General features: G+C 55.7%; 1 protein-coding gene and 1 long non-coding RNA gene across 3 annotated transcripts; one reads left to right on the plus strand and one right to left on the minus strand.

The window, feature by feature from the left end:
• Window positions 1-2,562: 2,562 nt before the first annotated feature.
• On the plus strand, window positions 2,563-5,541 carry LOC144250590 (uncharacterized). Its single transcript, XR_013342517.1, has 3 exons — window positions 2,563-3,041; window positions 4,123-4,344; window positions 5,294-5,541. It is a non-coding gene; the product is annotated as an uncharacterized LOC144250590 (long non-coding RNA).
• Window positions 5,542-7,741: 2,200 nt separating this feature from the next.
• On the minus strand, window positions 7,742-14,959 carry Lsm3 (LSM3 homolog, U6 small nuclear RNA and mRNA degradation associated). Of its 2 annotated transcripts, none has more exons than XM_026383050.2 (4): window positions 14,876-14,959; window positions 12,751-12,861; window positions 11,002-11,097; window positions 7,742-8,120 (listed from the first exon to the last, which is right to left on the minus strand). In XM_026383050.2, the coding sequence occupies exons 1-4, from the start codon at window positions 14,894-14,896 to the stop codon at window positions 8,040-8,042; spliced, it is 309 nt and encodes a 102-aa protein (XP_026238835.1). In that variant the 5' UTR covers window positions 14,897-14,959; the 3' UTR covers window positions 7,742-8,039. The 2 variants fall into 2 exon arrangements, with proteins under 2 accessions (XP_026238835.1, XP_026238836.1); XM_026383051.2 differs by lacking the exon at window positions 7,742-8,120 and adding an exon at window positions 10,507-10,831.
• Between the last annotated feature and the right edge of the window lie 75 nt (window positions 14,960-15,034).

The raw sequence follows: 15,034 nt of genomic DNA on the forward strand, positions 1-15,034 counted from the left end.
CCTAGGGCTGCGGAGCTGCAGTGGGGTCGGGTTGAAGACCCCGAGTGGCCACGACAAGGGGATTGTCCCCGATGGCCCTGAATCGAGTCACCTTCAGGAGAGGGTCCCTCCAGGGCACCAAGACGCAGCTCAGTGGACACCGCCCCCGGGAGCCAGGGCCTGGCTGCTGTCCCCCTGGGCCGTCACCTCCACCCCAGGGCTGGTGACTTGGAGATTCTGCTTATCTGTCCCCAAGGGCACCGCAGCGGGCCTGGGCTTGGCCGGGACAGGATTCCTGGGACGCGCGTCACCGTCTATTTTGACTCTGGCAGTTGTTGACATTTCTTCTAGGAAAGGAGGGGGGGACCTGTTGGTAGGGTTCCTCCGTCCCCAGCCTGTCCCCGTTCAGGGCAAACTGAGCAGGGACAGGTGTGGCCCCGGGGCCCTTGGGGGCTCTGGCGGCCCCTCACCCAGGACAGAGACCTGCCCCGAAGCCTGTCCACCTGCCTGACGGCGACCTGCCCTTCCCCTTGGTGGCCGAGCCCTGGAGTTTCCTGGGCAGAAGCTGACAGTGATGTCACCGTCCCGTGATGCTCCTGGGTGACCTTGCTGCCTGAGCCGGTCCCACTTATTTCTCCCGCACCCTTAAAGCTGCCCAGGGGACAACATCGCTGAGAACCGAGGTGGGGGACAGGAGGCTGCAAAGGGGACGTCGCTTGGCCCCTCGACGAGTCCTGGGTCCTCACCAGGCAGCCTGGTCCTCCTAGTTTGGCCTGAAAATCTGGGCCCTGCTAGTGTTACTCTTTTTTCTTTTTTGTGGGTACAGGGGGTTGAACTCAGGGACCCTCCACCCCTGAGCCCTGTCCCCAGGCCTATTTTCTATTTTATTGAGAGACAGGGTCTCCCTGAGTGGTTCAGGGCCTCGCTAAGTTTCTGAGGCTGGCCTCCACCTTGCGATCCTCCTGCCTCAGCCTCCCCAGCCACTGGGATGACAGGTGTGGGCCAGGCTCACTGTCCCCCTTTCCTGGAGGAGGAAACTGAGGGTGGGGGAAGCTGAGTCTGGTTCCCATCTTTGGAGCCACGGTGCTGGGCTCTGGATCAGGGCTCAAATCCACATCTTAAGAAATGTGAGCCGTCCAAGTGAGGCCAATGTTTTATTTATTTTCACTCCAAACTTCACCTCTGTGAGTCCAGTTCAGTGATTCCAGGCCTTTCTCGGGACCTACCTCGGTTGAGCTGAGAGGACCCTGGACACAGGAGGGCACTGAGACTGTGACACGGAACAGGGATCCGCTCACAGACGTTCTGTCCAGCTGGCAGCTGGGGACAGGGACAGGCCCCTGCATGCTGGCAGGAGGCTCTGGCTGGGAGTCTCATCCTCAGCCCCACAGGACGTGGGCAGCACCAGAAGCCCGTCTTTCCTTACAACTTCCATGTGGAACAAAGAATGTTTTCTGTTCTTTGCTTTTGGCAGCAGCAGCAGCGCGTCGAATGGACTCTCACCGACCACCGAGACTCAAGGGGGTAAGGAGCCAGAGCTCGCAGGCCAACGTGGGTCATGTTGCACACAGACCAAGGGCGCTGCGAAGGCAGAAGAGCGCCACCTGCTGTCCCAGTTGAGATTAGGAAGTGGGGCTGAGAAGGCTGGTGCGCTCTTGCACGGGGACAGCAGGGACAATACGTCATGTGCTGTCATGGGCTGTCCACTTCAGAAGTCTGCCAGAAAAGATCTAGAAAACTGCTGCCCATGATAAGTATTTGAGGATAAAAAAAACCAGTTTTATGTTTTCATGCACCAGTTTAAAAAATGTGTGATTGATGGGGGCTTGGGGGTGCACGCCTGTTACCCCAGGGATTTGGGAGGCCGAGGCAGGAGGATCGCAAGTTGGAGGCCGACCTCAGCAAATTAGTGAGGCCCTAAGCAAGTTGGTGAGATCCTGTCTCAAAATACAAAATAAAATAAAAGAATGGAGATGGGGTTTAGTGGCTGAGTGACCCTGCGTTCAATCCTTAGTACCCCCAAAAATAAGTAAAACAAAAACAAAATAAAAAAAATAATCCACATTTAATTGGAAAAAAGAATGAGACGTGAACTTTAGGTGCATTCTCCGGGCTTCTTAGATTATTGTTACTATACATTACTTTATTGGGGGGTACCAGGGATTGAACTTGGGGGCACTCAGCCACTGAGCCCTGTCCCCAGCCCTATTTTCTATTTTATTTAGAGACAGGGTCTCCCTGAGTTGCTTAGGGCCTTGCTAAGTGGCTGAGGCTGGCCTCCAACTTGTGATCCTCCTGCCTCAGCCTCCCGAGCCGCTGGGATAGATTATTATCATATTTAAAAAATACTTTTAGTCATAAATGGACATTCTACCTTTATTTGATTTGTTTGTTTTTATGTAGTGCTGAGGGTGGAACTCAGGGCCTCCCTGGACCTCTGAGGTCCCCTGGACCCCGTTCCCCTCCCACCTCACTGTCCCCCGGCCTCCTGGGCTTAGTCTTCTGGGGGCTGTTGTCCCCTTGCCTATCTGTGATCCACCAAAAAGCCTCCTTTTTCCTTTTTCTTTCTTTTTCTCAGTTCTGGGACCCAGGGCCCCGTCCCCACTAGTCAAGGGCCCCGACACCGAGCCTCGCTCCTAGCCTCCCGCCACCTGCCTCTTTATGTTGAGACGGAGTCTTGCAGACTGGTGGAGGCTGGCCTCAAACGTGAGATGTTCCTGCCTCGGCCTCCCGAGTCGCAGGGATCCTGGAGTGTCCCTCCACACCTGGCACGTACTGGACACCTGGAGGGGGCAGGTGTTGAATGAATCACATTATTTTGAAGCCACGAGTCTCCTGAAAGCTATCAGGGGAGAGAATAAGAGTGGACATTGGAGTAAGTCAGATGGAGGCTTGGCAGACCACAAGGGCCTCCCCACGCCCTGTTCCCTCTGAGCCTTGTGACCTGCTGCTGGTGACGGGGCAGGGACATCCCCGCACCACCCCAGGCTGCTCCTGGAGAGGCCTTGCCATCCTTAGGTGACCTCGGGGCACCTCCCTGGTCCCAGTGAGTCGGGAGCCAGGTGAGTCTGCAGCCACCACGGGCTCCTCCTTCTGCTGTCATTCCCCACCTTCCCGGGGACAGGAGGGTCCCTGTCACATCCCCAGCCTGGATGCCCACAGTGCAGCAGGCAGGTGGGGCTGGCAGGGAGGAGCCCGGGAAGAAATTCCTCCAGAGTCATCGTTGGCAAACCCCCAGGGGCCAGGTGGCTTCCACGCCCTGGAAACTTCTAGAAGCTGCCAAGAAAATAGGCATCTACACGCTCTGGAGTGTTCGCAGGGAGCGACGGGCGGAAGGGAATTGAGAACACGCGTGGCCTCTTCTTCCTGGGGTCAGGGAGGCCGGGCTTGGCCTCGCAGCTGGCACATCTGTCACCTCTGGCAGGTGGTGGTCACAGGGCACCTGGCCCAGGTCAGCAGCAGGACAGGCCCAGGGGAAGCAGGGGACCAGAGTGGCCGCTGAGCTTCGTGGCTGGGCCCAGGGCGACCCCTGACCTTGCAGATGTTTTCTGTGATCAACACGCGGAGAGCCACTCAGATGGCCGCTGTCACCCAGGGGACAGTCCCCTCCCGACAGTGGCTAAAGCAGCAGCTCGGTGTCATTTGTAAGAGTGAGTCAAAGGGAACGGCCCGCCTCCGGGTGACGTTTGAAGCTGTGCCCAAATCACAGTTCTGGTCCCTGTGGACAGTCCTGAGACTTTGTCCCTCTGTGGCTCAGGACTTCAGCTCCACTGGGGACACTCAGAAGTGACTTGGGTGGACTTCAGGGCCCCTTCATCTCAAAGGTGTGGCAGGTGGTGGCCATTCATGAGGGTCCCTCCCACAGCTGGGTCCACGGGCAAGTTGGGTAAAGTCCATTTTGTCCATTTTTAATGTGGAGCCCAGGGCCTCACCTGGGCCAGGTAAGTGCTCTACCGCCAGCCGGACCCCAGCCCCAGGATCTTTAAAATGGTGACAGGATTTCAAACTGAGCTTCTGTAAAGTCCATGGCTGACTACGACAGTAGGACTAAGTAGGTGCTTAGGAAAGCCCTGACCCTGACGTGATGGTGGACACAAAGTGCTGATGTGGACTTGACTCAAAACCACCTTTCCTTACCTGAAGGCAGATGAACCACGGTGTTTGTCACACCAAGAGCAGGTCAAGACCCAGATGGCCCTCAGAATCCACGTGCTAGAGGATCTCTCAGCGTCGGTCAGGTGAAATGTGATGGGACACGGGGACAGAGGTGCACAGCGTCCTGATTTAACACACGGGTGTCTTTATTGCATTGCTGTTGACAGTTTGGGTCCCAGGAGAACCTGCGGCAGAGGGTCCTGAGCGACTGTAAGTATCTCTCATCTGGCTGACCCTTTTTTGTTGTTGTTGTTGGTCCTGGGGATGGAACCCAGGGGCACGCACTTAGCCACTGAGCCCCGTCCCCAGCCCCTTTTTCTATTTTATTTAGAGACAGGGTCTCGCTAAGTTGCTGAGGCTGGCCTCCAACTTGCCATCCTCCTGCCTCAGCCTCCTGAGCTGCAGGTATGACAGGCGTGGGCCACCCTACCTGGGTGTATTTTGCCTAATAGATGAAAGTCCTGTACACACAGGTGACATGGATTTCTCCGCTTCTGGACTGGTCCTGTTCCCATTTACTGTGCAGTCATTATTTCAACTGATGAATGATCAAAAGCAGGAGATGAGTCCCTAACTCCTTAGAAAGTTCTTTTCACAGGAAAAGAAAAGTGTGTGTGGCGGGTGGGACCCTCATGAAAATCCAAGGGGGACCCTAAGGGAAAGGGAGTCAGCGTGTGGGAAAGTGGGGACAGTGCCAGGGAGTGGCATTGGCCCAATGATGTCGTCAGAGCGTGTGTGTAAGAATGTGCAAGCACACACCCCACCACGGGGTACAGCCGTGATGCACCAATAAAAAATAAGTAAAAAGTTCCTCTTACCGTTTCTGAATATGGAGATAACCCTACCATTTCCTCCTTTCCTTATGGCCGTGTAAGGGAATCTGAGTTGCTTTGAGTCTGACCGAGTCCCACCCATATTTTCTCGTGTTCCGTGACACCCGGTTAGCGACAATGTCCTCCGACAATCTCCTGAGAACAAGACAGGTGCCCACTGGGGGAAGGAGCCAGGGCGCCTGGGTCTGCAGTGGAGGGTCACCGTGGGCTCACAGTCAGGGCTCAGGAGTCCGACTGTCTCACCTCGAGTCACTGAGCAGGTGACTGAGGGACTCCAGATGTGGCCCAGCCGTCTCATGAGTGACAGAAGGTTCTGGTCCCCGCAGCACTGACGCCGTCCAGTTGAGGTGGACGTCCTCTACCGCGGCTCTCACCCTGGCCAGGCTGCCCACGGGGTCCTGTCTCTACAGCGCAGCTCTTGTGGTCAGTGGTCAGGGCTGGGCACGTCTGACCACTCCCTCTGCACAGTGCTGTGGACTGTGACAACAGCTTTGGAGTTTTGTTGACAAACCATGAGTGCGACCTGGACTGGGAAGTGGACCCTGTGTCAGAGGTGACTCGTGGGTCAGCTCACCTGGCCTCGTAGAGTCATCCACAGTATCTGGCAGGTTTTTTTTTTGTGCTGGGGATTGAACTTGGGGACAGTCGACCCCTGAGCCCTGTCCCCAGCCCTATTTTGTGTTTTATTTAGAGACAGGGTCTCGCTGAGTGGCTCAGGGCCTCCGTTTGGCTGAGGCTGGCTTTGAACTGGCGATCCTCCTGCCTCGGCCTCCCGAGCCGCTGGGATGACCGGGGTGCGCCATGCTGTTCTAACGTGACTCTGTGTGGACTGAGTTCTCTGCAGGCTTCAATTTGTTTTCTGGAAACTTGGTCCTTCTATGAGGACAGTCCTGGGACTCACTCTGAACTTCCCCAGCACCATGGGAGCCATCCAGAGGGCCACCAGGGTCCCTGTGCCCACTACCTTGCTGTAAGTGTCCTCATGAAATCACCAAGACGGGGATCTAGGTGTGGCATCTGCTGACAAGGTCTCCAGAGGAGTGTGACATCACCAGAAGGCTCCCCTCCAGGTATGTGACAACACGTGACAGAAACCACCAGTCCCCAGCTCCCGCGACGTGGCCACCAGCTGGTGGCTGGGCCTGAGTGCTGTGTGCTGCAGAGGCCCCGGGGACAGCCCTCCTGCAGCCTTGGGGACCGTGGCCAGGCCCTGGTTGAGCTCTAGGGACTTGAAGCCCAGCTCCCCAAGGCCCCCCAACTCACAGTGCCTCCCCGTCTTCCCGTCGGCCGCGTTTGCCCTGCCCTTCCCCTGTCCTGTCCCCGTCCCTGGGTCCCGGTTGTTAGATGAGGGGCGTGCGTGGGCTGCGGTTGTCCTGTGCCAATGTCCCCAGGTCACATGGCAGGGTCCTGTGTTTTAAAGTCAGGGGTGAACAATCCCGCGGGGCTGTGGGTTCCAGGAGGAGGGGGACCGAGGGCGGAGCAGAGGTGTCCAGAGACTGAGGCACGAGGTGCTGGGGACGGCAGGGTGACCCCCGGCTGCAGGGGCCCTGCTGCCCCTTAGCCCCCTGGTGCCCTGAGCTCTCCTTAACACCCTGCAGAGGTTTTTGAGGATACAGAGTGCCTTTGGCCTGCGCATGTTGTTCCATCAAGGGTGGTGACTCTCCTGTGCCCCTGTCCTCGTCATTCAGGCCAGAGCTCTGCTCAGGAAGGGCTCCCAGGATGGCGGCTGGCTGGCCACCCACCAGAGTCTTGGGTCCCCGTTTCCCGCAGCGAACAGCCTTTGCCTCCAGGGACCACTGACCCCGAGGACCAAGCCCAGGGGTGGCTGCAGGAGGCTGGGGTCCCCCGCGCCCTGGGCTCAGCACTCTGTCCTTCCCTGTTAGCTTGGGGACAGGGCAGTAAACGATGACAATGGAACCTGTGGATACCCACTAAAGGCATCCCTGGCCTGTGGCTCAGTGCGCGTCCCTCGTGACCACACGGCAGGGCCCATGGTGGATGTGCCAACAGCACCCCGTCTCCAGGTGGGTGGCCCAAAACCAGACTCTGCTTTTCAGAGTCCACGCTGGCGCAGGGCCCGGGGCTCGGCCGTGTGGATGAACAGTTGAGGGCAGGGCAGGCGCGGGGCGGGCAGGGACTCGCTCTTCTGTGTTTAGGGCACCAAGTGCTGGGAATCAGAACGGCTTGGCTTTTAGCCACCCCCTGCCTTCAGGTGTCACTAAGGAGCGATTCAGACTTGGCCTCCGATGACCCAAGAGTGGTAAGTGGCCTCTATTTTTTGGTACTGGGGATTGAACCCAGGGTCACTCAGCCACTGAGTCCCTCCCAGCCCCCTTTCTATTTTATTTAGAGACAGGGTCTCGCTGACTTGCTTAGGATGTCACCAAGTTGCTGAGGCTGGCCTCCAACTCACGATCCTCCTGCCTCAGCCTCCTGAGCCCTGGGGTGACAGGTGTGTGCCAGGCTGGAAAGTGTGTTCTCTAAGTGTAGCTCTGGTACCAGGAATCACACCTTGTGGCCCACGGGAACGTCAACATTTAAAATGACACCTGAGCTCCTACGGCACCCTGTAGGTATATCATTGTGTCACCTGTGTACCCTGCTGTCCTGCACTTGTTGGTTTGGACAACTGCAGAGGACAGGCAGGGCACAGGGACAAAATCCTAGGTCCTGCTTTGCCAGCTGTGCCTCTGGCACCACAGGGGCCCTGCTCCTGGGCGCTGTGCGACACAGACACACGCTGGGTTCACAAGACAGGAGGCTGCGTTAAAAAAGAAACCCAAAACAAACACCAAATTTAATAAAAAAAACCAAACAGACCATCAGGACGTGTGTGCAGGGACAACGGGGGAACTGACCCTTGAAGAAGACGCGGGCACCTGGGGGGATCGGGGGGACAGTGCACGGAGCTCAAGAGGCTGCAAGTTGTTTGCAAACCAACTCACTCGGGGTGGAGGAGTCGCAGCCATTTCTTAGTGACACACGCAGCAGCAGTGTCTTGTCAACGTCCTGGACATTCAAAGGGGCAGCTGTCCACGGTCTCCGTCTTCTCCTTGGGGTCCACCCTCGGTGTCAGCCGACTCTCAACGGAGGGGCGACCAGCACCACCCCGTCTCCCCGGACAAACAGCATCGGAATGTTCCGCTTGGTCGACTGCAAGACACCAAGCCAACCGCGCCACGTTGAATGACACGGAATAACGTTAACATCATCACAGAGACGCATCATTTAGAATATACTCGAGCCACCCACGAACCTCCCCCGAGGGCCTGTCTGGGGTTGTCCCCTCACCACTGGGTGACTCAGGTGACCCGAAAACCCAGGGGACACCAGAGCCACTAGAAGCAGCTGGGGTCCCCGATTAACCACCTGAGAGCATGCTGGTGTGGCGGCCTCCTGGGGACGGTGGGGACAGTCGCAGGGGCAGGAGGTGAGCTGCTTCTCTGCTCCCCACTGGGCATTGCTCACGGGGGCTGCAGGGGGCATGGGGCACGTACAGAATGGACACCTTGAGGCGTCCGCTGACTGCTCGGGCCTGGGCCCCAGGAGCGAGGACTGTGTGAGACCTGTGTGAGCCTCGGGTAGATGTCAGATAGAACTGGAAAGTAGCCCTCAGGCTCCCAAACCTGCAGGCCTTGGAGGGTTAGAGGGGAAAGGGCCAAATGGGAGTGGGTTTCACTCTGGGGGACGCTGTGTCCAGCAGACAGACCCAGGAAGGAGGTGGACTCGGGCAGAACCTGGCTGGTTTTCATGCAGAGATGAGAAGGAGCAGAACCCACGGCGTCAGACGTGCTGAAGCCGAACAGCAGACGTGTAGGTAGGAAGCCTGGATGGGCGAGGCCAGCTCCTCAGCCAGCTCAGCCCCGCGAGGAGCGGAGGCAGGGGGCTGTCCGTCCACCCGAACCTACGAGGCCAGTGGTCGGCAATGGCTGGAGGGAGGGGCACAGACATCCCCTGTGTGGACTCCAGGCCTCTGGTCCCTAAGGTAGGGGAGGGAGCCCTGGGCAGAGGGGCCGGTGTCCTGGGAGCAACCACGCGGTACAGGATGGACAGCTGGGAAGGTGCCTGGGGACCCGGAGCACAGGCCACTGTCAGCAGCCTGCACAGCGGCTCTCAGCTGCAAAGCGACACTGAAAAGAGCAAGGCTGGCCGCTCTGCCTTCCCGTTAGTGGTCAGCAGTCGGCTGAGTTGTCCAGGAGTTGGTCACGTAGGTCACAGGAAGACCTACAAGACACCTCCGGTCTGTGTGTCCTGGCGCTGCGGACAGACGGCCCTCCGTTATGTCAGTAGACGCACAGGGAGAGGCACACGCTGGGCCTGGGGGTGGAGGGGCATTTAGCCCAGTTTCCTGTGTTGAACAGGAGCATCCAGGGAAGGCATTTTGACACTCCTCCAGGAAGTCCCACAGTCAGGACTGCGTCTGTGGCTGAGCAGAGCGCGACACTCCCCTGCAGCTGCGCCTGGAAGCCAGCGAGGCCCATGTGCTCTGCTCACTACTAACGGGTCCCTTGGTAGGAAATGCGTAGATGATGCAGGAGGGAGAGGAAGGGACCCTGGCAAAGAGGAGCGAGCAGAGGGCAGGAGCCAGGGCGGGCAGAACCGCCAAGACCTTCAAAGGCTACCATTGGGACACCCACTAGTCGCCTGTCCCTAATCTGAAGGCCTTTCTTAAAAAATATTTTTAAAAAGTGTTTTTTAGCTGTAGTGCACACACGGTATCTTCATTTATTTTCAGGTGGCTGAGGATCGAACCTGGTGTTTCATGCAGGCCAGGCGAGCGCTCCACCACTTGCCCCGCCCCAGACCCCTGAAGGCTTCCGTGTGGTCCGTCAGGGGACCCTCCAGAGCCCCAGGAAGCAGACACCCCCATCGGCCCTGTCTGATAGACAAGGACACAGTCACAGTTGGGGTCGGTGCTTTGGCTCCATTATATCAGTGGTGAGCGGGATCCAGGTCTGAACTCTGAGATCTGAGCCTGTTATTTTCCACCACTAGAGTCCAACAGGCCAGAGACTGGCTTTGTGATAGTCAAAGACTTTTTGGAGGAGACATTAACAAATGTATTAAAATATGAAGCAGTGAAATGTGTGCGCATGACTGGGTGAACTGGGGATGTCCAATGAGCAGTATTCGAGGTCACCACATCATGCTTCTTACCAAGGCCCACTAAAGTGCAAGACACAGCAGTCCGTGTTCAGGGAATAAGCATGAAAAACAGCTCAGGGACTCGGTTTCCGATGCCGCAGGGCGATCCACCTTGACTGCAGCAGGCGTCTGTAAAAATGCACCCTTCCCTTTCCAGATCCCCGTCTGTGGGGTCAGATTCTCTTTAACTCCAACAAAAGATCACGATGGAGGAAATGCAGGTAAAGGGCACGCAAACCTGCCCTCAGCTGCACCAGGCAGTAAGGAGGTTTGCAAAGACATTGGCAAACTGCACAGCAAATGCACTTCACCAAACACTGTTCTAGAAAACGGTGGTTGTTTGTGACAGTGTTATTTTTTTTAAATATATATTTTTTTAGTTGGACACAAGACCTTTATTTTGTTTATTTATTTTTATGTGGGTGCTGAGGATCAAACCCAGGGCCTCACACGTGCTGGGTGAGCGCTCTACCTCTGAGCCACAACCCCAGCCCCGTAACGGTGTTACTTGTATTCACAATGGATATGCGTGTGTGTATGAATGAGTGGATACTTCTGTGAACTGTCCCTGACACATTAGGATCACCAGGCCAAGTCCACATGACGTGGAAGACCACCGTCCGGTATTCCTGTTGTCTGCGGCTCACAGGCCGCTCCTCGCACTGTCACGATGACCCTGGCGACAAGCCGACTCAGTGGATTCTCTTGCCCAAGGGCGCCTGGATAGGTAGTGGCCAAGTCAGTGGCAGAAACCAGATCCGCCTGACCTCTGGGCTCTCCTTTCAATTGCCACACTCCATCAAGTCCATAAGTAGGTGTCCCGAGCCGGGGCATGCCGAGAACAAGTGACAAGTTCAAAGTGATGAGCTGAGATAATGGGATGACTTACCTTGTAGATCTCTTCATACGTCTCTTCATCGATCTCTATTGTGGTCACGGTTTCCTCCACGTCGCCCAGGATCATATTTAAGTGTTGATCGTAAGCCTGGAGTGGGAGGGCGAGGGATCAGAAAACACGCACCCATCCCATGGAGAGACCACCACGAGCAGGGCCCACGACATGTCACCTGGACCACCACAGGTACTGCACCTGATGCTCACACCACACCCTTCACCTACCAGTGACGACAATCTGCTGCTACCCTACCTCTTCACACATGATCGCAGCGACAGCTGACCTGACCCAATAAAAACAGCACTGTCTATCACGGCCCCAAATGCATTCACTAAAAGTGACTTGGAATGATTTCTTGAGTGTCCACCCTGCTCCTTACCCACCGTGGCCATGTCATGTCATTAGGAAAAGGAGCATATTATCACTGATCAGCAGACTCGTTCCCATGGAGCCAGCCACAGTGTGAAAGGAAAGAAACAGGAACTGAGAGAAGAAATTCCTCAACGGTAAGATGACGGCACTGCACTTCTCTAAAGGCACAGGACACAGTCATCAGACCCGCCCTGTCCTGGGGTGGACTGGATACCACAAAGGGCAGGTAGGCGGAGCATCTGTCCAGGACATGGACGTGACTGGCATCTGTGGGCCGAGGGAATAAATGTGACCAGGACACTCAATGCGGCCTTGGGAGTTCACGCCAACACGTGGGCCCCAGGTCCCCGCTCAGCATCTCCTCACACGGACTCCAAACAGTGTTGGATGGTTTACGTGCCCCCCTCAGAATAAACAGCCCAGAGGCCACGTGGGGAGGTGCTGGGCAGGGAGCACGAACCAGGGCCAAGTATACAGTTTAGGAGTGGAAAAGAAACCCCCCTGGGCCACGGCGAGAGGCAGACACCTCAGAACAACAGGACCTGACGTGCAGCTGGTGCTCAGTAAACGTCAGCTGTCTTTAACCAGTTCAGGGGACAGAAACAGTGACGAAAACAGCACAGTTAGGAGGTGACCAAGGAGAGGCCACATCTACCAGGTATTCTATGAATAAACAGGATCACTTCAAGGGGCCAATTCTACAGAAAGAATTGCACACGTGCACAAAGAAATATGTGCCTCATTTATAGGAGCAAGAAATGGGAGATAGTCTAAATGCCACCGTCATACAGGTAAAGTCACCTTTATACACAAGGACGATCTACAATATAAAATAGCGCTCATTCACATAGCACTGTTATTCACTATCCAAGTCTTCCCTAGTGGAAGCAAAGGAGACTTATTTTGGTGCTGAAAAACATGTATAACAGGATTCCACTCTTTTTAGAGGTGGTGCAAATATAAGCATCTACACACAGACGTGTGTACGTGTATGTATGTGTGCACACGTATGCACACATATGCTTACACTTGTGTGTTTGAGAAAATATACAGGAAAGATCTGAATGAGTATATATGCATATATTTAAGTAAGAATGGAGGACAAATTTATTTAGAAATAAAAGTGAGAAATGAAGGGGAGGAGAAGGAACTCTAACAAACATCCTTGCTGAAATTGCTAAAGACAAAATCGCTAAAAACGAGTAAAGCGCAGTTGTGTTGGGTTCATAGAAACAGGAGCGACTTTCTACCCCCTTTCTCCTGCATTTTAAAACACGCTCTCCCCGTCCTGCACAGTCCTGTGCTACAAGGAGCGAGGCAGGAAGGAGTGGCAGGAAACAGCCTGATTTCGAGGTCATCGGATGTACTCACGTGTAACCTGCCTCGAAGCTCCCGCTCATTTCTCATCTTCACGTAAATGCGCTCATCCAGGCTGAGCCTGATGAGGTCCAGCGGCTCCTCTACGGTGTTGGTGGTTTGTTGCTGGTAAAGGAAAACAGGCTTAGGATGGGATATTAGAGGGGGCGCGGAGTTTGGATCACTGCCCTGCTGTGTCACTGGGGGCAAGTTACTTAACCCCTCTGTGCCTCAGTCTGCAAAACAAGAAAACCAATAGTGTCTACCTAATTCTGTTGTTGGGAGGCTTAGTACAGTGCCTCTTGTATAACACCTGTGACATAAATGAGCACTAAGACAGATATATATATATGAATTATTCAGCCAAATAAGCATGACTTTGTTTCCTTGATATCCAGCTCTCACTCAGTCACTTAAAAACCATTGACCTAACGTCTCTGTGAATTCCGAATGCTACCACAGGTGCAGATTTAAGGGAAGATCATGAATCAAGCACAGGGCAGGTGGAGTTTACGGTGGGAACTGGTCAGGAAGATGCAGAATCTGGCAGGCGTATAGAATACGGACTGAAAGCACCAGCTTTGGAGTCAGGCAGTCTGTGACCATCTCCTGACCCCTGAGCGGACTCTCCTGAACTCGGATCACAAATCCTGCCATCACAACCCTCAGACTTCTCAATTGTAACACGAGGAAGCCATAACCTCCCTTTAGGTTCTTACGAGGACTGAATGACCTGATACCTGGTGAACAAGATAAATGGTTTCCACTATCACTGTTAGAGAACCATTCAACATACAGGCCTCAGAGGACAGGGCTGGATGACTTAGGGTCATCCTCATGGACGGGATGGCTGCAGCCAGGAGGAGTTGGTAAGATCATTCAAGAACTGCTTCAGGGAGTACACGAAACTGGTGGAAGAAGGTGACAGAAGGTTCAAAAGGACAAATGAGACGGTAAAAAAAAAACAACTAAAAAACCCCTGACATCAGTTGGTACGTTCCTCACCTCAATTGAACAGCTGTTTAAAGACTGGCTGATCACAGGAAGCTCAGAATATCATTATTATTACTTTTAAATATTCATTTTTAGGTGTAGACGGACACAATACAATGCTTTTATTTTTATGTGGTGCTGAGGATCGAACGCAGGTCCTGCCCGTGCTAGGCGAGCGCTCTACCTCTGAGCCACGATCCCAGCCCAGGGAGCTCATATTATTGTGGAGAAATGCACATTAATACGTAATGGTACTTCCATAAAAACACGACCATCCTCCTGCTACCCGGGCCCAGGATGCCCACGGTGCACCCCAGTCCCCGATCACTTGGTTCATTCACTCAGTCTATAGTCGGTGAGCGCTTCCACCCTTCAGGAGAGTGGACAAAACAAGTCGGTCTATGGCCCTGCGCTCTCCTGGTGGGAGATGCACATTAAAGGAAGCAGCCCACGTTCAACATAAAAAATGCTGCAAAAAAAAAAAAAAAAAGAGACCAAGGGCCACTTTACGTAAGTGGCGGGAAGTCCTCTTTCTGCAGCGGAGACCCCCGCAGTGGAAAGCTGCAGAAGCCGTGGCCCTGGACACAGCGGGACCCGGGCAGGCACAGGGGCAGGTGCAGGGGCGGGTCGCGCCCTCCCCACCCGGGGCCCAGGGCTCCTGTCACAGCTCCTCGGTCACAGACCTGCACCTGTCAGTCCTCCTGCAGAGCACGGGCTCCAGGGCAGGCAGACAGGCGTCGCTGTGTGCCTGGCAGCGTCCCCAGGGCCACAGCCGTGTCCCTCCCGAGTGGCGCGTCCCCTCGGCCGGCGCCCAGGACGGGCCCCAGGGACCCTGACCGCCCGGTCCCGCCTCCTGCGGAGGCAGGCAGGGCCGGCTCCTTCCGCCCTACAGACAAGGGCCCAGAGGTGGCGAGCGCGACGGGCCCCTCTCGGGCGGGCTGACAAGGACCTCGGGGTCCCGGCCGAGTCCGGAGGGGGCGCGACGGCCGGAGGCACAAGGGGCAGCGGCGACCGGGACGAGCCACCGCGGCGGGCCGCCTTCCCACGGGCTTGGAAGGAGACAGCCCTGGTACGCGAGGCCGAGCAGGGCCAGGGCCGCAAGGGGCGGGGACGTTGTTTTGGAGTCGGGTCCTTAGAACCCACTCACCTGGTCCACGTCGTCCGCCATGTTTCAAACCCTGCGCCCTTTCCCGCTTCTCGCGAGAACACGCCAGCGTCTCCGGGACTGGAGAACCGGAAGCGCAATGACGCCACGCTCCGGAAGTAGTGATGATAGTCGGTTCGTATTGGCCCTTCGGAACTGGGC

The sequence above is a fragment of the Urocitellus parryii genome, chromosome 16 (assembly GCF_045843805.1).
Source record: "Urocitellus parryii isolate mUroPar1 chromosome 16, mUroPar1.hap1, whole genome shotgun sequence".
Classification (NCBI taxonomy): Eukaryota; Metazoa; Chordata; class Mammalia; order Rodentia; family Sciuridae; genus Urocitellus; species Urocitellus parryii.

Bases quoted from the DNA above. Each gene is read 5' to 3' on its own strand.
- Lsm3 (XM_026383050.2), bottom strand. From the start codon at position 14,896: ATGGCGGACGACGTGGACCAG. The intron at 12,862-14,875 runs GTGAGTGGGTTC...TTCCTTTACCAG, and splicing joins TGGCGGACGACGTGGACCAG to CAACAAACCACCAACACCGT. The intron at 11,098-12,750 runs GTGAGTACATCC...CTCCCACTCCAG, and splicing joins AGCTTCGAGGCAGGTTACAC to GCTTACGATCAACACTTAAA.